The 26,546-nt window shown below is 47.8% G+C and overlaps 1 protein-coding gene across 4 annotated transcripts in view; it reads left to right on the top strand.

Annotated features, from left to right (window-relative positions):
• The window catches only part of IQCB1 (IQ motif containing B1), a 352,259-nt gene that overhangs the window by 109,425 nt on the left and 216,288 nt on the right, over positions 1 to 26,546 (top strand). For all 4 annotated transcript variants that reach the window (XM_063934042.1, XM_063934043.1, XM_063934041.1 and 1 more), the window contains 3 exons: positions 15,157 to 15,286; positions 15,402 to 15,495; positions 15,568 to 15,667. In XM_063934042.1, the coding sequence (XP_063790112.1) occupies positions 15,157 to 15,286; positions 15,402 to 15,495; positions 15,568 to 15,667 (324 nt within the window). The remainder of the gene's footprint in view (positions 1 to 15,156; positions 15,287 to 15,401; positions 15,496 to 15,567; positions 15,668 to 26,546) is intronic.

Raw genomic sequence — 26,546 nt, 5'->3', positions numbered from 1 at the left:
CCACTAGGACGTCAGAGAAAATAAGATTTTACTTACCGATAAATCTATTTCTCGTAGTCCGTAGTGGATGCTGAGCGCCCATCCCAAGTGCGGATTGTCTGCAATACTTGTACATAGTTATTGTTACAAAAAAATCGGGTTGTTATTGTTGTGAGCCGTCTGTTCAGAGGCTCCTACGTTTGTCATACTGTTAACTGGGTTCAGATCACAGGTTGTACGGTGTGATTGGTGTGGCTGGTATGAGTCTTACCCGGGATTCAAAATCCTTCCTTATTGTGTACGCTCGTCCGGGCACAGTATCCTAACTGAGGCTTGGAGGAGGGTCATGGGGGGAGGAGCCAGTGCACACCACCTAGTCCTAAAGCTTTTATTTTTGTGCCCTGTCTCCTGCGGAGCCGCTAATCCCCATGGTCCTGACGGAGTCCCAGCATCCACTACGGACTACGAGAAATAGATTTATCGGTAAGTAAAATCTTATTTTTTTTTGTCAGGATTTGATTTACTCTGAATTGTTTCTATAATATGGAAAAGGATAGATTGTTGAAAGGAATAACGAGATTTATGGTAAGAACTTACCGTTGTTAAATCTTTCTGCGAGGAACACTGGGCTCCACAGGGAATGACATTGGGGCTGGGGGAGGGGCTACAGGTCAAAGCCTTATCCCGCTGCTGGACTTCACCACCGTGTACTGGGGGCTTAAATAAATGGTTTTATGAGAGAAAAACCGACCTGTGCCCATGCCCTGGTGGTCTAGTGGGGTCCCTGTACTGCCACAGTGTCCTCCCACCGGCCGCGCGGGATCGCGATTTACAGCGGGTCCCGCCGGGGGGACCCACTTACCTCCTCCTTGAGTGCGGCCACGCGATCCAGGAGAACAGCGGTCGTATGTGTGACTAACTGGAAGAAGACCGGAGCCTCTGCTGTAGGTACCTGGCAAACAGGGCGCGGGGGTGTACAGCCCCGCTGGGGGCCTTAAAGTATTTTTTTTTTTTCTGTAAAAGCTTCTTCTCAGGGCTGCAGGAGCAGCCCTCCTGTTGTATGCCTGCTTACTGCATGGCACAAACTACAAAACTGAGCTCCTGTGCACGGAGGCAGGGTTATAGAGGAGGCGGCGCTGTGCATTCTGGGAACAGTCAAAGCTTTTAGCCTGTTGGTGCCTCGGATCATTATCCTACTCTACACCCAAATGTCATTCCCTCTGGAGCCCAGTGTACTCGACAGCAGAAAATTACATTTCTCTGACGTCCTAGTGGATGCTGGGGACTCCGTAAGGACCATGGGGAATAGACAGGCTCTGCAGGAGACTGGGCACTCTAAAGAAAGATTTAGGACTATCTGGTGTGCACTGGCTCCTCCCCCTATGACCCTCCTCCAAGCCTCAGTTAGATTTCTGTGCCCGGCTGAGCTGGATGCACACTAGGGGCTCTCCTGAGCTCCTAGGAAGAAAGTGTTTGTTAACTAAGGGGAGAAGAAGCGAACCTACCTAAGTGGTGGTAGCTTGGGCTTCTTAGGCTACTGGACACCATTAGCTCCAGAGGGATCGAACACAGGACCTGACCTCGTCGTCCGTTCCCGGAGCCGCGCCGCCGTCTCCCTTACAGAGCCAGAAGCAAGAAGGTGGTCCGGAAAATCGGCGGCTGAAGACTTCTGTCTTCTCCAAGGTAGCGCACAGCACTGCAGCTGTGCGCCATTGCTCCTCATGCACACCACACACTTCGGTCACTGATGGGTGCAGGGCGCTGGGGGGGGGGGGGGGGCAGCAATACTGACACCTTGGCTGGCAAACTGGCACCATATATAGCCCCAGAGGCTATATAGGTGCTTTTTAACCCCTGCCAGAATCCATAAAAATGCGGGAGAAAGTCCACGAAAAAGGGGCGGAACTATCTCCTTCAGCACACTGGCACCATTTTTCCCTCACAGCTCCGTTGGAGGGAAGCTCCCTGGCTCTCCCCTGCTGTCAATACTACAGAAAGGGTTAAAAAGAGAGGGGGGGCACAATTTAGGTGCAGTATACAATATATATAGGCAGCTATAAGGGAAAACACTCTTATATGTGATATCCCTGTGATATATAGCGCCCTGGTGTGTGCTGGCATACTCTCCCTCTGTCTCCCCAAAGGGCTTTGTGGGGTCCTGTCCTCTGTCAGAGCATTCCCTGTGTGTGTGCTGTGTGTCGGTACGGCTGTGTCGACATGTATGAGGAGGATAATGATGTGGAGGCGGAGCGAATGCCTGTAAATGTGATGTCACCCCCTGCGGGATCGACACCGGTGTGGTTGGACTTATGGAAGGATTACGTGAAAGTGTCAACTCCTTACACAAAAGGTCGACGACACAGAACAGCCGGCTACTCAGCTTGTGCCTGTTCCAGCGTCTCAAATGTCATGGGGGGCTCTAAAAACGCCCGCTACCTCAGATGGCAGAAACAGATGTCGACACGGATACCGACTCCAGTGTCGACGACGATGAGACTAGTGTACCCTCCAAATAGGTCCACCCGTTACATGATTGAGGCAATGAAAAATGTATTACACATTTATGATAATACCCCAGGTACCACATAAAAGGGTATTATGTTTGGTGAGAGAAAACTACCAGTAGTTTTTCCTGCATCTGAGAAATTAAATGAGGTGTGTGAGGAAGCGTGGTTTTCCCCCGGTAAGAAATTGATAATTTCTAAACGGTAATTGGCAGCGTACCCTTTCCCGCCAGAGGATAGGTCACGTTGGGAAACACCCCATAGGGTAGATACAGCGCTTACACGCTTATCAGAAAAGGTGGCACTACCGTCTCCGGATACGGCCGCCCTGAAGGAACCTGCTGATAAAAAGCAGGGGGTTACCCTAAAAGATATAGTCACACACTCGGGCATTATATTGCGACCAGCCATTGCTTCGGAATGGATGTGCAGTGCTCCCGCTGCGTGGTCAGATTCCCTGTCGGAAAATTACTATGGATAGGGACAATATTTTGCTGACAATAGAGCATATAAAAGACGTGGTCTTATACATGCGTGATGCACAGAGGGATATTTGCCGGCTGGCATCAAAAATAAGCGCTAGGTCCATTGCCGCCAGACGGGGGTTATGGACTCGGCAATGGTCAGGCGATGCCGACTTGAATCGGCACATGGAAGTTTTGCCCTATAAGGGGGTAAAACTGTTTGGGGATGGTCTTTCAGACCTCGTTTCCACAGCTACTGCTGGGAAATCGACTTTTTTGCCACAGGCTACCCCACAACAAAAGAAAGCACCGTATCATCAAGTACAGTCCTTTCGGCCCCAGAAAAGCAAGAGGGCTAGAGGCTCATCCTTTCTGCCGAGAGGCAAAGGTAGAGGAAAAAGCTGCAGCACACAGCTAGTTCCCAAGAGCAGAAGTCCTCCCTGCGTCCGGTAAGTCCACAGCATGATGCTGGGGCTGCTCAGGCGGACCCGGGTACGGTGGGGGCCCGTCTCAGAAATTTCAGCGCCCAGTGTGCTCTCTCACATGGATCCCTGGGTCCTTCAAGTAGTATCTCAGGGGTACAGGCTGGAGTTCGAGACGTTCTTCCCCCCGCCGTTTCCTAAAATCTGCCTTACCGGCACCTCCCTCTGCCAGGGAGGCGGTGTTGGTGGCTATTCAACACTATAATCACAACAAGTGATTGTCAAGGTGCCCCTCCTTCAGCAAGGAAGGGGTTACTATTCCACAATGGTTGTGGTACCGAAACAGAACGGTTCGGTGAGACCCATCTTAAAATTAAAATACTTGAACTTTTATATCAGAAGATTCAAGTTCAAGATGGAATCGCTCAGGGCGGTTATTACGAGCCTGGACGAGGGGGATTACAGGGTCTCCCTGGACATCAAGGATGCGTACCTGCATGTCCCCATTTACCCTCCTCACCAGGAGTACCTCAGATGTGTGGTACAGGATTGTCACTATCAGTTCCAGACGCTGCCGTTGGAGTTGTCCACGGCACCGAAGGTCTTTACCAAGGTAATGGCCGAAATGATGATACTCCTTCGCAAGAAGGAAGTTTTTATTATCCCGTACTTGGACGATCTCCTGATAAAGGCGAGGTCCAAAGAACAGTTGGTAGTGGGGGTAGCACTCTCTCGGGAAGTGCTACAACAGCACGACTGGATTATCAATATTCCAAATTCACAGCTGGTCCCGACGACACGTCTTCTGTTCCTGGGAAGGATTCTGGACACAGACCAGAAAAGAGTGTTTCTTCCAGTGGAAGCACACGAGTCCTGGAAAAAAAAAAAATGGTAGCTTCGTACGAAGCATAATTCCATTCGGAAGGTTCCACGTAAGGACGTTCCAATGGGACCTGTGGGACAAATGGTCCGGGTCCCATCTACAGATACAACAGCGGATAACCCTGTCGGCAAGAAACAGGTTGTCGCTGCTGTGGTGGCTGCAGAGGGCTCATCTACTAGAGGGCCGCAGATTCGGAATACAGGACTGGGTCCTGGTGACCACGGAGGCCAGCCTTCGGGGCTGGGGTGCAGTCACACAGGGAAGAAATTTCCAAGGAGATTTCGCTTCACATAAATATTCTGGAGCTAAGGGCCATTTACAATGCCCTATGCCAAGCAAGGCCCCTGCTTCAAAACCAGCCGGTACTGATCCAATCAGACAATATCACGGCGGTCGCCCATGTAAACAGACAGGGCGGCACAAGAAGCAGGATGGCGGTGGCAGAAGCCACAAGGATTCTCCGATGGGCGACCTACACCCGGGAGAATGGGGACTTCTTCCAGAAGTTTTCCAAATGCGGGTAAACCGTTGGGAATGACCACGGGTGGACATGATGGCGTCCCGCCTCAACAAAAAGTTGAAAAGATATTGCGCCAGGCCAAGGGACCCTCAGGCGATCGCTGTGGACGCTCTAGTGACACCAGTCGGTTTATGTGTTTCCTCCTCTACCTCTCATACCCAAGGTACTGAGAATAATAAGAATGCGAGGAGTGAAAACCATACTCGTGGTTCCGGATTGGCCAAGAAGAGCTTGGTACCCGGAACTTCAAGAGATGCTGGCAGAGGACCCTTGGCCTCTGCCGCTCAGACAAGACCTGCTGCAGCAGGGACCCTGTCTGTTCCAAGACTTACCGCGGCTGCGTTTGACGGCATGGCGGTTGAACACCGGATCCTAAAGGAAAAGGGTATTCCGGAGGAAGTCATCCCTACCCTGATCAAAGCCAGGAAGGATGTCACCGCAAGACATTATTACCGCATTTGGCGGAAATATGTTGCTTGGTGTGAGGCCATGAAGGCCCCGAAGGAGGAATTTCAACTGGGTCGATTCCTACACTTCCTGCAAGCAGGGGTGACGTTGGGCCTCAAATTGGGGTCCATCAAGGTCCAGATTTCGGCTCTGTCGATTTTCTTCCAGAAAGAACTGGCTTCACTGCCTGAAGTTCAGACTTTTGTCAAAGGAGTTCTGCATATTCAGCCTCCTTTTGTGCCCCCAGTGGCACCTTGGGATCTCAATGTGGTTTTGGCATTCCTGAAATCACATTGGTTCGAACCACTTAAGACTGTGGAATTAAAATATCTCACGTGGAAAGTGGTCGTACTGTTGGCCCTAACTTCGGCCAGGCGGGTTTCAGAATTGGCGGCTTTGTCTTGAAAAAGCCCTTATCTGATTTTCCAGATGGATAGGGCAGAATTGAGGACTCGTCCTCAGTTTCTCCCGAAGGTGGTCTCAGCTTTTCACTTGAACCAACCTATTGTGGTGCCTGCGGCTACTAGGGACTTGGAGGATTCCAAGTTGCTGGACGTAGTCAGGGCCCTGAAAATTTATGTTTCCAGGACGGCTGGAGTCAGAAAAACTGACTCGCTGTTTATCCTGTATGCACCCAACAAGCTGGGTGCTCCTGCTTCTAAGCAGTCTATTGCGCGCTGGATTTGTAGCACTATTCAGCTGGCGCATTCTGCGGTAGGATTACCGCAGCCTAAATCAATAAAAGCCCATTCCACAAGAAAGGTGGGCTCATCTTGGGCGGCTGCCCGAGGGGTCTCGGCTTTACAACTTTGCCGAGCAGCTACTTGGTCAGGGGCAAACACGTTTGCTAAATTCTACAAATTTGATTCCCTGGCTGAGGAGGACCTGGAGTTCTCTCATTCGGTGCTGCAGAGTCATCCGCACTCTCCCGCCCGTTTGGGAGCTTTGGTATAATCCCCATGGTCCTTACGGAGTCCCCAGCATCCACTAGGACGTCAGAGAAAATAAGATTTTACTCACCAGTAAATCTATTTCTCGTAGTCCGTAGTGGATGCTGGGCGCCCATCCCAAGTGCGGATTGTCTGCAATACTTGTACATAGTTATTGTTACAAAAATCGGGTTTTGTTGTGAGCCATCTCTTCAGAGGCTCCAATTGTTATCATACTGTTAACCGGGGTTCCTATCACGTGTTATATGGTGTGATTGGTGTGGCTGGTATGAGTCTTACCCGGGATTCAAAATCCTTCCTTATTGTGTCAGCTCTTCCGGGCACAGTTCCTAACTGAGGCTTGGAGGAGGGTCATAGGGGGAGGAGCCAGTGCACACCAGATAGTCCTAAATCTTTCTTTAGAGTGCCCAGTCTCCTGCGGAGCCCGTCTATTCCCCATGGTCCTTACGGAGTCCCCAGCATCCACTACGGACTACGAGAAATAGATTTACCGGTGAGTAAAATCTTATTATTACCAAGACTTTATTCCACTAGAGGAAATGTAATATCTCTTTCACAAAGAAAGATCACCATTTCATATCTGACCTAAAGATGTATTCGCATAGACCAGGCATGTCCAAACTGCAGCCCTCCAGCTGTTGAGAAACTACACATCCCAGCATGCCCTGACACAGCTTTAGCATTCTCTGACAACAAAACTGTGTCAGGGCATGGTGGGATATGTAGTTTCACAACAGCTGGAGGGCCGCAGTTTGGACATGCCTGGCATAGACTGTGGCTGCTGTTGTGCCAAACAGCTCTTCTCGGCATGCCAGATCCCATGCATCTCTGCTCGCGCAGAGCGTCTTTTTCGCTCAGATGTGCATCTTAGTCGCCATCGGATGAGACAAAACAGTTTAACTAACCTCATTGATTTAATTTGGTATGCAAAACTTGTGCATCTGTGTGCGACTAAATCTGTATGCGAAGTGCTACAATGCAGCAGCCAAAGCTGCTTTTATTTCTCTCACCTCCTAGTGGATACTGGGGAACTGTACTTTAGTACCATGGTGTATAGATCAGGTCAACTGGTGCATGGCACTTTAAAACCTTTAGTGTGTGTATGTGTGTGCTGGCTCTTCCCCTCTATGCCCCTCCAACCAGACTCCGTTGGTTGGAGGGGCCCAAGGAGCCGGGTGCATTTCTCTGGACCTCCAGAGTTTCCTTTATTTTTTATTTTATTTTTTTATTTTCAGGTAGTACTGGTTGGCAACCAGTCTACCTGCTTCGTGGGGGGGGACTGAATCAACCTCCTGAGGGTTAATGGTTCGTAATCCCAGCTGACAGGACACTGAGCTCCTGAGGTGCTGTTTCACATACCATACTGTGTGTGCCCACGCCAGCAGCTAGCTGCCACCCTCTAACAGATGCCGAAGAGTCGCAGGTGCGGTGAGTGTTAAGAGTGTTAACACCGGGGTCCCGGTGAGCTGGACCCCGGGGCGGTTTGGCAGCATGTCACGTGGCAGTCACGGGCCACAAGCTGCAGTGCCCGCCGTGGACTACACTGGCTCAGCAGGGCTTTCTGCTCCACAAGGCGCTCATTGTCCGTATGCATTGTGTGTACTGTGTATATTACTTCAGCCAGCGTAAACAACTTAGGGGACCGCGTGCCATTACATGGGCTGGGCTTCCTGGAGAGTGGGACCAGAGGCGGAAAGGCTCCATTTCCTGCTGCTGCGGATCACAGGCTGCATGCACACTGCTCCCCCACGGACCCACGCTGTTACAGACTCTGTACTGGTACCAGGGGGTCATAGCTGTGGGTGAGCACATAAGCGGTACCGCCGCTGCACATATATAAGGTGATACACATACTTTTACACACTGCGCTGCTGTGTTTTCTGTACTGGTCTCCATTTCTCTGTGTCACTCCTGGGGCTCTCTAGGGTCTGTGCGGAGGTGTTTTCAGTGGGTTTGTGCTGCATTATCATTGTGTAGAATATGTCTGTTGACCTGGTTATGTGTACTGCTTGTAACTCTACCCCTTCTTCTGCGGGGTCCCTCATGTGTGATCAGTGCTCCTTATCTCCACAGGGACATGGTACACAGGCACTTGACTGGCTAGATACTTTTAAGAACATGATTCACAATATGAATTCAGAGCTAGCTGCAGCTAAGAAGGGGAGACAGGTGTTAAAACAGTCTATTGATTGTATGGCTAAAGCAGCAGACACCAGATACCAGAAAGGCTTCTCAGCCCCCTCTGTTGGTTTCACATAAACACTCACTGCCACAGGTGCTCCAGTCTGATTTTGACCAGCCTGATGATGATGATGATGATATGGATGAGGATAAGCTCTCTGTCTCCCGGGGTGGAGGCCCTCATGTATGCTGTAAGAGAGGTTCTTCACATACCCGATCAGGAAGCAGAACCAGATGAGGAGTTGTACTTTAATGTTAGACCCAAGACCTCAGCCACATTTCCGGTGTCTAAGGAATTAAACTCCCTGGCCAGGGAGGCATGGGTGAACCCTGACAAGAAATTCAAAACTCCTCAGAGGTTTTTATCTACATTTCCCCTCCCAGCTGATGACAGGAAGGTATGGGAAAACCCCCATCAGTTGATACGTCGGTGTCCAGACTGTCTAAGAAATTGGTACTGCCAGTGCAAGGGGCTATACCCTAAAAGACCCTGCTGACCATAAAATTGAGACCACTCTCAAGGCAATTTGTATGGCAGCGGGCGTAGCACAGCGCGCCACAACAGTTTGTGGTTGGTTTTCTAGGGCAGTAGCCAAGTGGTCTGATAATATTATTAATCGATTAGACACTCTGCCCCAGGATGAGGTCATTACTCTGCTGGAACATATAAAGGATGCTGCAAATTTTATGAGCGAAGCTATAAAGGCCGCACTACTGCTATGGCAGTTTCGGCACGCAGAGCTCTGTGGTTACGTCAATGGTCAGCGGACGCTGATTCCAAAAAGGGTGAAGAAAATCTTCCCTTTACAGGTGATGCCTTGTTTGGAGACGAGTTAAATAAATGGATCTCTCAGGCAACGGCGGGTAAGTCTACCTATCTGCCGTCGGCTACACCACCTGCTTGACATTCTTACCCAGGACCCTCCTTGCAGTCCTTTCGTGTGGCAAGTTTCAGAGACAAGGGCCGAGGGGGTCTCCACTACGCCCAGAAGATCTCGTAGTAAGTCCCGTAAACCTGCAACTGCTGCATCCCTGGACCAGACCACCGGGTCCCCTGTCACCTAAGCCTTCCGCGTGATGATTGGCCCCAACAGCAGGGCGACTTTCAGGTAGGTGCTCACCTTCAACACTTCGCCCACATGTGGGTGAAGTCCTGCCAGGATCCTTGGGTGAGGGACCTCATATCCCAGGGATATCGGCTGGAATTTCAAGCGCTTCCTCACAGATTTTTCAAGTCAGGCTTACCAGTTTTACCCGCAGCAAAAGTTACCTTGCAAGAGGCTATTCAAAAACTTTTTCAGACGGGAGTGGTGGTTCCAGTACCTCCTCCGTTACGCAACAGGGGTTTTTACTCCAGTCTTTTTGTCGTTCCAAAACCAAACGGTTCGGTGCGACCCATCTTGAACTTGAAGTCTCTAAACCCGTATCTGCGGGTGTTCAAATTCAAGATGGAATCCCTGTGGGCAGTGGTGTCCGGTCTGGTATCTCTAGATGTCAAGGATGTTTACCTAAACATTCCTATGTGGCCCCCTCATCAGGCTTACCTCAGGTTCGCCATATTGGACGACCATTTCCAGTTTCAGGCCTAACCCTTTGGCCTATCCACAGCTCCGAAGGTCTTCACCGAGGTCATGGTGGAGATGATGCTGCAACTGCGCATGATGGGAGTCGACATAGTCCCCTACTTGGACAATCCCCTGATGAAGGCTATGTCCAGGGAGCGTCTACTGCACAGCATCGATTTGACGACTCGCCTACTTACGGATCATGGGTGGATCCTAAATTTTCAAAAATCTCTCCTGGAACTGTCCCAACGACTTCAGTTCCTGGGAATGAAACTGGATACAGTGTCTCCAAAGGTGTTTCTTCCGATGGACAAGGCCTTGGCTGTCCAAGCTATGGTCCGCTCAGTGCTCCGTCCTCGCAAGGTATCCATACATCTTTGCATACGCTTGCTGGGCAGGATCGTAGCTGCTTACGAGGCAATCCAATATGGCAGGTTTCATGCTCGGCCATTTTAGCTGGATCTGCTGAACAAATGGTCAGGGTCTCACCTTCACATGCATCAGGAAGTGACCTTATCTCCGAAAGTCCGGATTTCTCTATTATGGTGGCTACAAGCTCCTCACCTAGTAGAAGGCAGGGTTTTCAATTTCCACTCGTGGATTCTACTGACAACGTATGCCAGCCTCCGGGGTTGGGTGGCTGTGACCCAGGGGGCCCAGTTCCAGGGGACATGGTCAAGTCAGGAATCTGCTCTACCGATAAACATCCTGGAACTCAGGGCAATTTACAATGCTCTTCTGCAAGCTTCCCATCTCCTGAAGGATCAGGTGATCCAAGTTCAGTTGGACAACGCCACGGCAGTGGCGTACATAAATCGACAAGGGGGAACAAGAAGCAGAGGGGCGATGGGAGAAGTGTCCAAAATACTGTTCTGGGCCGAGGCCAACGCAAAGGCCATCTCGGCCATATTCATTCCAGGAGTGGACAACTGGGAAGCAAACTTCCTCAGCAGACACGACCTCCATCTGGAGGGAATGGAGCCTACGAGGTACATTTACTAAGCAGGGATAAGAGCGGAGAAGTGAGCCAGTGGAGAAGTTGCCCATGGCAACCAATCGGCACTGAAGTAATATCTGTAATTTGCATAATATACAGTGATACAGAGCTTCTGATTGGTTGATGGGGCCACTTTTCCACTGGCTCACTTCTCTGCTCTTATCACTGTTTAGTAAATGTCCCCCTACATCCCCAGGTGTTTCAACAGTTAATTCACCAAGGGGCTGTCCTCAGATGTGATGGCTTCTTGTCTCAAAAAGAAACTATGCCGTTACTGTTCCAGAACGAGGGATACGCAGGCTGTAGCAGTGGACGCGCTGACGACACCATGGACATACCAGTTTGTGTACCTGTTCCCTCCTCTACTGCTAATCCCAAGGGTTCTAAAAAGACTAAGGGGGTCATTCCGACCCGATTGCACGCTAGCTTTTTTTGCAGCAGTGCGCAGGCGTCTCGGACGACGGGTATCGCTGGACACCGACGGATTTAACAAAGAAAGCGATCGCACCGGACGATTGACAGGAAGAAACCATTTATGGGTGTCAACTGACCGTTTTTAAGGAGTGTCCAGGAGAACGCAGGCGTGTCCAGTCGTTTTAAGGGAGGGTTTCTGACGTCAGCTCCAGGCCGGATCGTCGCAGCGGCTGAGTAAGTCCTGAGCTGTGCAGAGACTGCACAAACATGTATTCGCACCCCTGCACAGCGATTACCCCCTCCCCCTGTAGGTGGCAACTACCTGATCGCAGCACTGCAAAAAAAAAAATGCCTGCATGCGATTAGGTCTGAATCACCCCAAAAGAAGGGAAACTGTTCAAGCAATTCTAATTGCCACGGATTGGCCTCGATGAGCATGGTACTCGGACCTCGTAATCATGGCTCTGGAGGATCCCTTGTCTCTGCCACTTCAAAAGGATCTGCTTCAGCAAGGTCCATTCATCTATCCAGACTTACCGCGGCTACATTTGACGGCTTGGAAGTTGAGAGGGAGAGTCTAGCCAGAAAAGGTCTTCCCTCTAGGCTTATTTCCACTATGGTCCAGGCCAGGAAGATGGTTACGTCAAAACATTATCATTCTATCTGGAAAAAGTATGTTTCGTGGTGTGAAAGTAGAAAGTTTTCTCCTGTAGAATTTAGAATTGGTCTCTTTCTACTTTTCCTGCAAGTGGGAGTGGATATGTGCCTACGTTTAGGCTCCATCAAAGTGCAGATTTTGGTGCTATCTATTTTCTTCCAAAAACAACTTGCAATGTTGCCGGAAGTACAGACTTTCCGAAAAGGAGTTCTACATATCGTACCTCCCACGGCTCAGTGGGATCTCAATGTGGTTTTGTACTTTCTTCAATCGGACTGGTTTGAACTCTTACATAGGGTGGAATTGAAATTTCTTACCTGGAAGACCGTGATGTTGCTGGCATTGGCGTCGGCCAGACGTGTCTCTGAATTGGGGCCTTATCCTGTAAGAGCCTTTATTTGACTTTTCATGAAGACAGGGCGGAACTCGGGACCCGACCTCAGTTTTTGCCATAAGTGGTGTCCGCTTTTCACACGAACCAACCCATTGTGGTTCCGGTGGTGTTTGACGCTTCTGTTGGTCCTGAGTCCTTGGATGTGGTGAGGGCTCTGAAGGTTTATGTCAAACGGACTGCTTGTCATCGGAAATCTGATTCGCTGTTTGTCCTTTATGATGCCACCAAGATTGGTCATCCTACTTCTAAGAAAATCAATTGCTCGTTGGCTCAGGTTGACCTTTCAACAAGCCTATACTTCGGCGGCTCTGCTCTTGCCGACGTCTATTCAGGCCCACTCGACGAGATCTGTGGGCTTTTCCTCGGCGGCTGCCCGCAGTGTTTTGGCCTTACAGTTGTGCTGAGCTGCTACTTGGTCTGGTTCAAACACTTTTGTTAAGTTCTATCGGTTCGACACCTTGGCCAAGGATGACCTTCAGTTTAGTCAGGCGGTTTTACAGGGGTCTCAGCACTCTCCCACCCGTTTGGAAGCTTTGGGACTTCCCCATAATACTAAAGTACAGTTCCCCAGTATCCACTAGGACGTAAGAGAAAATAGGAATTTAATACCTACCGGTAATTCCTTTTCCCGTAGTCCATAATGGATACTGGGCACCCGCCTCAGTGATTCGATTTCCTGCTTACCTGGGTAAGTGTTTGGTTGGCCCGCTGTTGCGGTCCTCATATGTTGTTGGGATAGCTTTGCTATTCTGGTTGGGTTGGTGTTGCTATCCTCTGTTCTGGTTAGCGCCCTCCTTTTCATTTATGGTTGTGTGTTGGCTTAGTGCCTCACCGCTGTTGTACCTGTTTTCTTCTCTCATGGTATGTCTGTCTCCTCGGGCACAGTTTCCTGGACGGAGTCTGGTAGGAGAGGCATAGAGGGGAGGAGTCAGCACACACATACACACACTAAAGGTTTTAAAGTGCCAGGCTCTAGTGGACCTGATCTATACCCCATGGTACTAAAGTACAGTTCTCCAGTATCTCCTACGACGTACGAGAAAAGGAATTACCGGTAGGTATTAAGGCCCTCATTCCGAGTTGTTCGCTAGCTACCTGCTTTTAGCAGCATTGCACACGCTAGGCCGCCGCCCTCTGGGAGTGTATCTTAGCTTAGCAGAATTGCGAACGAAAGATTAGCAGAACTGCTAATAAATAATTATTTGCAGTTTCTGAGTAGCTGCAGACCTACACACAGATTGCGATCAGCTCAGTCCGTTTAGTTCCTGGTTTGACGTCACAAACACGCCCTGCGTTCGGCCAGCCACTCCCCCGTTTCTCCAGACACTCCAGCGTTTTTCCCTGACACGCCTGCGTTTTTTAGCACACTCCCGGAAAACGCTCAGTTACCACCCAGAAACACCCCTTTCCTGTCAATCATTCACCGAACAGCAGTACGACTGAAAAGCGCCGCAGAGCCATAGCAAAACTGGTAAGTTTTGTGTTAAATAACTAAGCGCATGCGCCCTGCGTGCCTTGCGCATACGCAATTTGCAACAAATCGCAGCATAGCGAAAATCGGCAACTCGGAATGACCCCCCTAAATTCCTATTTTTTTATGTTAAGTTATGTTGAGCTTTATCTGTGACTTTGTACAGTACATATTTAAAACTAGGTTAGGTATCTGCACACTCAATATATAATGTTCTTATATTGTGGGTGTGAGGGGATCGTCACCCTACAACCACTCAAAAAGACCCCTTTCTTATATTTCAGGCAATGCTTGTTATATATGTGGGGGTGCTGTCAACTACAGTATGTATACATCGAGATTAGGAGGAAAAAAAGAAAAAAACTGTATGGTTGACGCACTAAGAAAAAGTCAATCAATCATAAAATATAACCTTTATTAATTATAATAAAATATGATGTTTATACGACCCAGACTACAGTGAAACATAAGAGTTAAAATCAGACAAACTAACGTGTGTGAATCCTATTAGATTGAGAAGTGTGAATAAAGGATTAAAAAACGTGTCCGCGTGTGTTGCCTGTGTCTATCAATTATTGGATTATCATACCTCTTCTAGTGTTACCACAAATCAATCACTTGCAATATTTTAAATCAATTATGTATCAACTGTGACAGTCGATACATAATTGATTTAAAATATTGCAAGTGATTGATTTGTGGTAACACTAGAAGAGGTATGATAATCCAATAATTGATAGACACAGGCAACACACGCGGACACGTTTTTTAATCCTTTATTCACACTTCTCAATCTAATAGGATTCACACACATGTTAGTTTGTCTGATTTTAACTCTTATGTTTCACTGTAGTCTGGGTCGTATAAACATCATATTTTAATATAATTAATAAAGGTTATATTTTATGATTGATTGACTTTTTCTTAGTGCGTCAACCATACAGTTTCTTTTTCTTTTTTTCCTCCTAATCTCGACATATTTAAAACTAGTCTGCAACTCTGGTTGCAGATTGAGAGGTGTTTTGCTGTGTCTGTGGTGCAAATAAGATGCAACTTTAAAGAAAAAGTTGCTATGCTACACTGGCGCTAGACACTCACACCGGCCGTCTCATAATAAGTCAGAAATCAAGAATTGATGGTCACCCCCTAGATTCAAACAAGGGTCATTCATATAAACCCAGTCTATCTGGTTATTCTAAGTATAGACCACGATTACACTCAACATACCGGATACATATTTTCTTATTAAAGCATTACATATTTGATGTGTCTATTTTAATTTAGGCTTATACTGTATCTTCTATTAGTACCTGCTGTTTGGGACTGGATCCTAAGAATGATGCAGAAGAGTTTCGCACTAAACTATTGCCTGATGCTGTCCTGAATATGCTGGTTCTGGGAAGACGCATTCAAGCACGATACGTTCGCTCAGTCAAGGTAGTTATTGCTGTATAGTTCAGGATTATTAAAGAAAAGTGTCTCCCGGAGATGTATGACATTAGATTATAAATTGTTTTAGCATAATGTCCCTCTAAATATCTTTCTGTAAAAGGATGAAGAGAAAGGAGAGCTATTCCGCAATTTCAAACTGGTGATGGATTCCATATGTCGGCTATTCAGTGGTCACGTCCAGCTAGCCGAATATGGTAATTATAGGTACTGTGCGTTTTTTAAGTCCGATGTAATAGGCTCGATATGACCTTTTGTATCATGTCTAGTTTTCAGGCAGAAGCACTTCTTGCAGTTATTGATGACTGATGATGTGGAGACCGGAACCATTGTAATGTCTGTGCTGCAGAATATCCTGAGAGCCAACAGGTAACAGGATTCATTCATGTCATGAAGTGGATAACACTTTATATAGTGCTGTCAAATGTTAAAGTGTACAAAATGCACATTACCAAGCATTCAGTAATAACGAACTAATAATAAGCTAAGCAACAAGTGTATGCTGATGATGAAGAAATGTTAGACATTTTCTCCACATCAGGGGCTGTTTTTTTTTTTTTAAAGACATTTTTCCACTTTAGGCAATCATGGTGGTCATTCCGAGTTGTTCGCTCTGTAAATTTCTTCGCATCGCAGCGATTTTCCGCTAATTGCGCATGCGCAATGTTCGCACTGCGACTGCGCCAAGTAAATTTGCTATGCAGTTAGGAATTTTACTCACGGCATTACGAGGTTTTTTCTTCGTTCTGGAGATCGTAATGTGATTGACAAGGAAGTGGGTGTTTCTGGGCGGAAACTGGCCGTTTTATGGGAGTGTGTGAAAAAACGCTACCGTTTCTGGGAAAAACGCGGGAGTGGCTGGAGAAACGGAGGAGTGTCTGGGCGAACGCTGGGTGTGTTTGTGACGTCAAACCAGGAACGACAAGCACTGAACTGATCGCACTGGAAGAGTAAGTCTCGAGCTACTCAGAAACTGCACAGAGAAGTCTTTTCGCAATATTGCGAATCTTTCGTTCGCAATTTTGATAAGCTAAGATTCACTCCCAGTAGGCGTTGGCTTAGCGTGTGCAAAGCTGCTAAAAGCAGCTTGCGAGCGAACAACTCGGAATGAGGGCCATTGTGTATACAGCAGAGGTTCCCAAACGCTGTCCTCAAGGCACCCCAACAGTCCAGGTTTTAAGGATACACAGATGGTGTAACCAAACTGACTGAGGTACTAATTAAGTCACCTGTGCCTAAACATGAATAGCCTTAAAACCTGATCTGTTGGGGTGCCTTGAGGACCACATTTGGGAACAACTGGTATACAATATACAGTGCATCCGGAAAGTATTCATAGCGCTTCACTTTTTCCACATTTTGTTATGTTACAGCCTTATTCCAAAATGGAATAAATTAATTTTTTCCCTCAAAATTCTACACATAATACCCCATAATGACAACGTAAAAAAGTTTTTTTTTTTGTGATTGTTTTTTTTTTTTTTGCAATTGTATTAAAAATAAAAAACGAAGAAATCACATGTACATAAGTATTCACAACCTTTGCCATGAAGCTCAAAATTGAGCTCAGGTACATCCTGTTTCCACTGATTATCCTGGAGATGTACCTACAGCTTAGTTGGAGTCCACCTATGGTAAATTCAGTTGATTGAACATAATTTGGAAAGGCACACACCTGTCTATATAAGGTCCCACACTTGACAGTGCATGCCTGAGCACAAACCAAGCATGAAGTCAAAGGAATTGTCTGTAGACCTCGGAGACAGGATTGTCTTGAGGCACAAATCCGGGGAAGGGTACAGAAAAATATCTGCTGCTTTGAAGGTTCCAATGAGCACAGTGGCCTCCATCATCCGTAAATGGAAGAAGTTTGGAACTACCAGGACCCTTCCCAGATAAAAAACTAAATATGTGTATATGTATGTGTATGTGTGTGTGTGTGTGTATATATATATATATATATATATACACAGACAAGGCAGTCGGCACTCACAGGGTTAAACACCACAACCAGCCTCCGTGCCACGTTCAAAATATCAATACACCACTCCAAAAAGAACGGCACTGGAGGCAATGAATTCAGGAACGATGATATGTATTTGAAAGTAGCGACAGCTGTTTCAGGGCAGTAGCCCTTTCCTCAAGCAGCAACAACACCAAATGCTGGACAAGACAAACAACACTTACCCCACCTAAATACCCGCTGAGGCGCTCACCGCCGCATCCTCTCCACGCGTCCCTGCTTCCGGAAATGAAGCCGCCGGGTCACTTCCGGTGAGCGCGTCACCCGTTGTCATAGGGACCCGCTGCTTGCGGTTCACCACTTCACTGATGCGTCTCACAGGGGGCCGGCTCTGCTTCCTCCTCAGACAGGGCACCCACGGTCGGAGAGGGAGGGTGATGACCTGAATGCACCTCCGCCTATACAGAAACAATAAACAATGCACATAAATAACCCACAGCAGAGAGAATACAAACATATGTAACATTAAATACAAAAGTGTGGTTATAAACTATGAAAAATTCAAGTCCCCAGACCCACAGGCAGGGAGACTATTCCAGTCCCTACTCTGTCACCCAGGCAGCTCCCAATAATGAGACTAAGCTTACACAAGCAGGGTGATAGATAATATAGCCCTCATATTAATACAGCTATATAGATACTAAAGTAGGCTCATGAACACTACATGGGTCCAAAACACCAATGCTCCTATATTAGTATGAAAAAGCTTGGCTAAAGGCACGAGAGCCTAGCCAAACACATTCCAATTGATTTTATCGTTCAGGCCACGAGGCCAGAACGTATCCAATTCTAAGATCCAACGGGTCTCCTTTTCCAGTAGAATCCTGGCCCTATCCCCTCCCCTCATGGACAATGGTACATGTTCAATGCCAAAATATTTCAAAGAGCTCAAAGGGTGGCCCGCGGTTTTGAAATGCCGGGCCACCGGCTGGTCTACAGGTTTACCTCCCAGGGTCAACTTGATGGCAGAACGGTGTGCTGCCATGCGTTCACTAAACTTGCGTGTAGTCTGCCCTATGTAGTACAACCCACATGGGCAAACTATAGCATACACCACAAATGCAGTACTGTAAGTAATCACCTGTCTAATAGAAAATTTGAAATTCCTATGTGGGTGTTGGAATTCCCTACAAGATACCATATAGTTACACGTTGCACACTTGGGGCAACGGTAACATCCCGGGGGCTTTTTTTGAAGAGTAGACACAGGAAGATTAACCATCCCAGTGATGTCGGTTCTAACAAATTTGTCGCGTAGATTAGCTCCTCGCCTGAATGCAGCAATGGGTTTAATATTTCCCTTCCCTCCCCTATTAAATTCACGTATACTTGTGATGAGAGGGTGGCTAATTTTCTAGACGTTAAGATTACGCTTACTGAAACATAGAAACATAGAATTTGTCGGCAGATAAGAACCACTTGGCCCATCTAGTCTGCCCCCTTTTTTTTTATATATTTTTATCTCTAACCTTATTTGATCCTTATTTCTTTGTAAGGATATCCTTATGTCTATCCCATGCATGTTTAAATTGCTCTACTGTCTTAGCCTCTACCACCTCTGATGGGAGGCTATTCCACTTGTCCACTACCATTTCTGTGAAATAATTTTTCCGCAAATTTCCCCTGAACCTCCGCCCCCTCCAGTCTCAGTGCATGTCCTCGTGTCCTATTGCTTCTCCATTTGGAGAATGTTTCCCTCCTGGACTTTGTTAAGACCCTTGATATATTTGAAAGTTTCTATCATGTCCCCCCTTTCCCTTCTCTGCTCCAAACTATACATATTGAGATTTCTTAGTCTTTCTGGGTATGTTTTGTGATGTAGGCCATGCACCATTTTAGTTGCCCTCCTTTGTACAGTTTCTAATGTATTAATATCCTTTTGAAGATATGGCCTCCAGAACTGAATACAGTATTCTAGATGAGGCCGTACCAATGACCTATACAGTGGCATTATTACTTCTTTCTTTCTGCTGCTGATTCCTCTCCCAATGCAGCCAAGCATCTGACTAGCCTTCCTCATTGTCTTGTTACATTGCTTACCTGCCTTTTAAGTCATCTGAAATAGTGACTCCTAGATCCCTTTCCTCCTCAGTAGTTTCCAGTATAGTGCCATTAATACTGTATTTAGCTTTAGGATTTTTGAGACCCAAGTGCATGATTTTGCATTTTTTGGCATTAAACTGTAATTGCCAGACTCTTGACCATTCCCTAAGTTTACCTAGATCCTCAATCATTTGTTTTACCCCACCTGGTGTGTCTACCCTGTTGCATACCTTTGTGTCATCTGCAAAAAGGCATACTTTCCCTTTAATGCCATTTGCAATGTCACCAATAAAGATATTAAAAAGCACTGGTCCAAGTACAGATCCCTGGGGTACTCCACTGGTAACATTTCCCTCCTGTGAATGCACTCCATTTACCACAACTCTCTGTTTTCTATCCTTCAACCAAGATCTTATCCATTCAATAATCCTAATATCCAATCCCAAACTTTCAAGTTTATTTAGCAGTCTGCGATGTGGAACTGTGTCAAAAGCCTTACTAAAGTCTAGATACTGGGGGCTGTATTTCTACTGAAATTTTTTCCAAACCTACCGATAGGAATACATTTTTGATGGCCTCCTGTCATCACCCCAAGCCGTTGAAAAAGGGAGTGTCCTTGTCCCAGATGATGCGGGTAGCCCGCATCACAAGTGACAGAGAGAAGATCCCTGCCCTACTAGATGATTTGATCCTTAAGTTTCTAGCTAGGGGGTATGAAGACTCGGTTCTGCAGTCACAAAAACAACAAGTGTTGCAGATGTCCAGGGATCAGCTGTTACACCCAGCAAAAAAAGATTTTAGCAACATTCTTCCCTGGGCCACCGATTTTTCAACGGCGAGTCCGATTATCCGCAGGGCTTCAAGAGCTTTGGCCCATTGTGGCGTCGGACCCGGAATTGCAATCGTTTAAAAATATTAAACCCATTGCTGCATTCAGGCGAGGAGCTAATCTACGCGACAAAATTGTTAGAACCGACATCACTGGGATGGGTAATCTTCCTGTGTCTACTCTTCAAAAAAAGCCTCCGGGATGTTACCGTTGCCCCAAGTGTGCAACGTGTAACTATATGGTATCTTGTAGGGAATTCCAACACCCACATAGGAATTTCAAATTTTCCATTAGACAGGTGATTACTTGCAGTACTGCATTTGTGGTGTATGCTATAGTTTGCCCATGTGGGTTGTACTACATAGGGCAGACTACACGCAAGTTTAGTGAACACATGGCAGCACACCGTTCTGCCATCAAGTTGACCCTGGAAGGTAAACCTGTAGACCAGCTGGTGGCCCGGCATTTCAAAACCGCGGGCCACCCTTTGAGCTCTTTGAAATATTTTGGCATTGAACATGTACCATTGTCCATGAGGGGAGGAGATAGGGCCAGGATCCTACTGGAAAAGGAGACCCGTTGGATCTTAAAATTGGATACGTTCGGGGCGTGGCCTAGCAGGAGAAGAGAGAAGACGTGCTTCTGCTGCACTCCTCTCTCCTGGCCTTTGAAACACCATTAAAAGATCCCCCTGGGCCATCCCAACCCACCTCCGGAGGCTCCCCAGTCCACCTGCACCCTCCTATACCTGGCAGTGTCCGCCGCGGAGCCGGGGAGCTGTTTTTACGGCTCCCGCAGGTTGCGGCCTAGGACTAGCCAGAAGCCGGGGACTCGCGTACTCCCGGCGCCCGCGTTTTGAGCTCCACGGCGGAGCCGCGGCGCCGGAAACAGTCGCGGACCCCCCCGGAGCCTCTGGATCCTCTCAGATTACCCCCCTGACCTCTAGGGAGGCTACCTTGTGGGCTATAAGCTGTGGGGACCCCTGAAAGTGGAGGAAGAGTGTGAGATTCACACAAGCTGAGAGAGCTGCGGCGGCCATCTTGGATTTTACAAGTGAAGCTGCTGCAAGCTGCAGACAACACTGAAGTTCCTGGACCCTGCGACAGAGAGGTACCTGGGGAGAAGGGTATCACGTCTATCCACCTCTATCCCACAGCATTTATTTAACAGACCCGCTGGACCAGAGGTGTGTGCCTGGCTCCCCAACCCCCTCTCCCGGCTGGGAACCTCTCACCTTCCATCTGGGCCCCGCAAGATGGAGATTACCCTCTGCTTCGCCATGTGTGATATCGGTCTTCTGATGTAGCGCAGATCACCTGCCCGCCACCACCCGTGTCTTTTATGCTTACCTAAATCTTCGTTATATTCTGCGAGATCCTGAGCTTCTTCATTATTATCTGCATCCCGTCTGCGGAACTTCACTCCACTGGAATGCCTTCTAAAAAGGTCAAGGGGGTGCTGCCCCCGAGAGTATCTTTCCCGCCTCAGAAGTCGTCATCTGCTGCCTCTTCTCTACGGAAGTCCCCGGCTGCCGCCTCTCCGCAAGCTACCCCCAGCAGCCCTACCTCCCCGCCGGGGTTTGACCCTGATTCTGATGCACCTCTCACAGTTAAAACCCTGTACCAGGCCCTCTCAACATTCAAATCTGAGTTGACGCAGGACCTCACCGCAGCCCTTCGGGAGGTTAAGACGGAGCTGCACGCTATAGGAGACCGTACGGACCATCTAGAGAGGAAAGTAGAGGAATTGGTCTCGTCTCATAATGACCTCATAACGGCGCACGACCAGCAGCAAAGTGACCTTGAGGCGTTTAAACTCAAGATTGCAGATATAGAGGACAGATCCCGGCGGAATAATATTAAGATCCGAGGCATCCCCGACTCCGTGCAGAACTCCGAGTTGGAAAATTACGCTACTGTCCTGTTCCAGAAGCTGCTACCCAGAGCTGATGCTACAGAGCTGCTTATTGACCGGATCCATAGACTGCCTAAACCACGCTCAGTTGCCCCCTCGCTCCCGAGAGATACACTCCTGAGGGTGCATTTTTTCACAATCAAGGAACGCATCTTGAAAGCAGCCAGAGAGGCGGGCGACTCCGATCCGAATGCCCTCGGCGGTTTACAACTGTTCCCGGACTTCTCCGCCCTAACCCTGGCCAAACGACGAGCATTCCTCCCTGTCACTTTAGCACTTCGCGACCAAGACATCACGTACAGATGGGGCTTTCCAGTGAAGCTTGTCATCTCGCATGAAAACAAGTCTTACACAGTGACTTCATTGGAGACGGGAGTCAAATTATTGGCGGAGTGGGATATCTCTGTTACACTACCCCCTGGATCCAAGAAACAACCCACCATCCGCTCAGAATGGGTCACCGCATGACGTGGATATATCCAGCTTCGGTTCTCAAGTTGAACTGTTTATGATACCGTTACTACAGAATTGACTGCGCCATTGTTCATGATAAGGTCACGTGAGTTGTCCTATGTGATGTCGTGATAATGGTGTACCAGCCTCTCATTTTATATCTGAGTTTATGTATATCTGTTTTTTTTTTTTATTATATATAATTTTCCATGTGCTCTCATGTGTACTGTTGGTAAGCATATTTACTTCTGCTTATTCTTGTTCTTTTTTTTTTTTTTTTTTTTCTCTCTCTGTTCAGTTACATGGGTGGTGGCGCTAGGCCACATGTTCCCCCCTGGTAATATACTACTGCACTTTTTTACCTCCCTTGCAGTGGTTATGCCGACCCGATATACTGGGCCGTTTTGGTTTTTTCCTTCCCCCCCACCTCCCTGTACCCCCCCTCCCCCCACCCACCCCCAGTTTTATGATGTAGGTACTCGCTGCTCGAAACAATTCTACTTGGGTAGGCGTCAAGACCCTTCACCTCTCACAACGTACATTAGCTTGCTCCGATGGTTCGGGTATTATCCATGAATGTTAAGGGGCTGAATTCCCCCAATAAGCGTAGACTGGCTCTGGGTTATTTTACTAAGAATAAAGCTGATATTGTTGCCCTGCAGGAAACACACTTTTCATCTATTGCACCCCCTATTTTCAAGGATCGCAAATTCCCTCTAGGTTATTTCGCCAATGGCCCTTTTAAGAGGAACGGTGTGGCCATATTATTTAGAGACTCCATCTCCTTCACTCTACACTCTCAGATAGCGGATAAAAACGGCCGGTATCTTATACTGAGCGGCCTTTTAAATGAAAAACCGGTAACTCTGGTCTCTGCATATGCCCCGAACTCACACCAAGTTGCCTTTATCCGAAAGTTATGTGTAACTATCCATAAGATTCGTAAGGGCTCCCTTTTGCTCATGGGGGATTTTAATTTAGTCCTTGACCCTAAGCTGGGCAGGTCTCCCAGGACCTCCCCCGCCACTTCAGCCCCCCCCAACGCCCCTTCCTTAGCCTTTCGTAACCTCTTGGCTGAATTTGATCTTTATGACATTTGGCGAGGGCAAAACCCCACAGGACGGGAGTACACTTATTATTCCCCTGTCCACAACTCTTACTCCCGTATTGATTTTATATTTTCGGACAAATGGACTCTCCAGTTCGCCAGATCTTTAGATATTCTCCCTATAACTTGGTCAGACCACGCTCCGCTGATTCTTAAATGGAGTCTAGCCAGCCAACACTGCCCCCCCCCGTCCTTGGAGACTCTCTCCCCATTTGTTGTCCAACCCAGTTTCAAAAAAAATCATAGCTGATAGTATATCATCCTATTTGGAGCTTAATTCTCCTTCAGACACGTCCACCCTGAACTTCTGGTGCGCACTTAAAGCTGTCATCCGGGGAGCGGCGATTCAGGCGGGAGCACAGCTCAAGAAACTTAATTTACAACGCCAGACCGATTTGGAACTCAAACTAAAGGACTTAGAGGACGAAAACCAATCTAGACCTACGAAATCTTTACAGAAGCAGTTAGTAGATATTAGGTCCCAACTTCAGACAATGCTAATGGCGCGCACCCAGGCTTCACTAAATAGGATACGTCAGAAGTTTTATCTAGCGGGGAACAGGCCGGGGAAAATGCTTGCCCGGAAGCTTAGGGCTCAGCAAGCTAGGAATAGAATCAAGCTCATTATATCCCCCACAGGCACCAAAATTTCTAACCCAAGGGAGATAGCGAATCAGTTTGCTAACTTCTACTCCCATCTCTATAACCTATCGGCAGATCCTGACACCCCACAACCTACCCCTTCCTCTATCAACTCCTTCTTAGCGGATTTAACCCTCCCAAAAATTTCAGATGATCAATTAGCATTACTGAATGCCCCATGGTCCTTATCAGAAACCCTCCAAGTGATCAAGTCCCTCCCTCAGGGTAAGGCACCCGGCCCAGATGGCTTTATCAATGACTTTTATGTTTCGTTCCAGGACCTTCTAGCTCCCTATTTAGTGGCGGTTTACACTGATATTACCTCGCAGGGCACCCTCCCTCAGGAGATGCTCGAGGCACGTATTGTCACGATCCCTAAACCGGGCAAAGATGTGACCTCTTGCCAAAATTATCGTCCCATTGCGTTACTGAATGGGGATATTAAAATATACGCTAAATTAATAGCCTCTCGGCTGAACACCCTCCTTCCCTCCCTGATATATCCGGACCAAGTTGGTTTTATCCCGGGAAGACAGGCGTCCGATAATACACGCCGGGTCTTTAATCTTCTTGATTCCCTAAACTCCGAGCAAGGTCTCCTTCTGCTATCTTTGGATGCAGAGAAGGCCTTTGATCGTTTAAACTGGTCTTATATGCGAGAAGTCCTAGCCAAATTCGGCCTGCGCGATCGCATTCTCTCCTCGATACTAGCCCTGTATAGCTCCCCGACGGCCCGGGTATTCAGTAATGGTTTTTTATCCCACCCTTTTCCAATCTACAATGGCACCCGCCAAGGCTGCCCCCTCTCCCCTCTCATATTCGTGCTAGCCATTGAACCACTGGCAGCTAGACTACGAGCAGACCCACAGTTCCCTGGACTGCGATTAGGCACCACATCACATAAACTATGTCTGTTCGCAGACGATGTTCTCCTATTCGTAACAGACCCAGCCACAACTCTACCCCATCTGCATACTGTTTTGGATAGCTACTCTGCAGCATCGTATTATTAACTAAATGCCTCTAAGACGGATGCTCTGCCCATTAACCTCTCTAACTCCTTGCCCCTATTACGCACTAAGTATCCGTATAACTGGAAAACATCCTCGATACGATACCTGGGTATTCTGATTCCCCCATCTACCTCCTCTGTATTTGATGTCAATCTCCCTCCTCTGCTGTCCTCCCTCCAGATGTTCACCAAATCATGGCTCAACTATGAAGTTTCTTGGTTGGGCCGTCTGGCCGCCTTTAAAATGTCGCTGCTCCCTAAGTTAATGTTTTTGTTCCGAACTATCCCTTTTATCTTCCCTAAAAAGTACCTAGATAAGGCCACTACAATCCTCACTAACTATATATGGTCTTCTCGCCCGCCTAAACTTGCTCGCGCAAGGATGTCTCTACCAAGGAGAGCCGGTGGCCTAGATATGCCCAATTTATCACTGTACCAAGAGGCCTCCCTTCTTGCCCAGATTAAAGAATTTTACAAAGATGTATGTCCGGAGTGGACGTGTCTGGAGGAGGTAGCCTGCCCCCGTTTTCCCTTGAAGGATCTTTTTTGGATCCCTAGGCCCCTACGCCCACAGTGCTTAAATATCCTCCCCTCTACCCGTGCCACACTCCAGATTTGGGACAAACTGACTGCGGTCATATCCCCTTCCTATCATAATCTCTCTCTGATTTCACTACGAACGGTAGCCGCTCTAGTCCCTAATCTTGGCCTGGCGGGCTGGAGGTCCAGAGGGATAGAGGTCCTGGGGGACTTGTTTAATGGGTCCGTATTCGCCTCCTTTGCTGATATCCAGAGACGCTTCTCTCTACCAGACACTGAGAGGCTTCGATATTATCAAATACAGCACTGGTGGACTAGCCTCCACCTCTCCCCCTCCCTACCATCACATGATATCCTGCAAGTCACAGGCCGATTTTCTAACGCTACTTCCAGAGGGGAGATTTCCTTCTGGTATAAAACATTACTCTCACTACTCCCTGTTTCTAAATCTAGAGCCCAAGTCAGGTGGGAGGCGGATGTGGGATGTGTTCTCCAAGATTCTCAGTGGCAACACATTTTTAGGTCATCCTTCACTATGTCTAAATGCCTGAATCACTCCGAAATGCACGTTAAGCTACTCCATAGACTGTACCTCACACCGGAAAGGCTACATACGATCTGGCCGGCATGTTCGAAGTTTTGTTGGCGCCTATGCGGAGAGGTTGGCCACCTCTTCCATATTTT

This window comes from Pseudophryne corroboree, chromosome 7 (assembly GCF_028390025.1).
Source record: "Pseudophryne corroboree isolate aPseCor3 chromosome 7, aPseCor3.hap2, whole genome shotgun sequence".
NCBI lineage: Eukaryota > Metazoa > Chordata > Amphibia > Anura > Myobatrachidae > Pseudophryne > Pseudophryne corroboree.
Note: the sequence above shows the minus strand (reverse complement) of the source record. Positions and strands in the feature narration are given on the sequence as shown.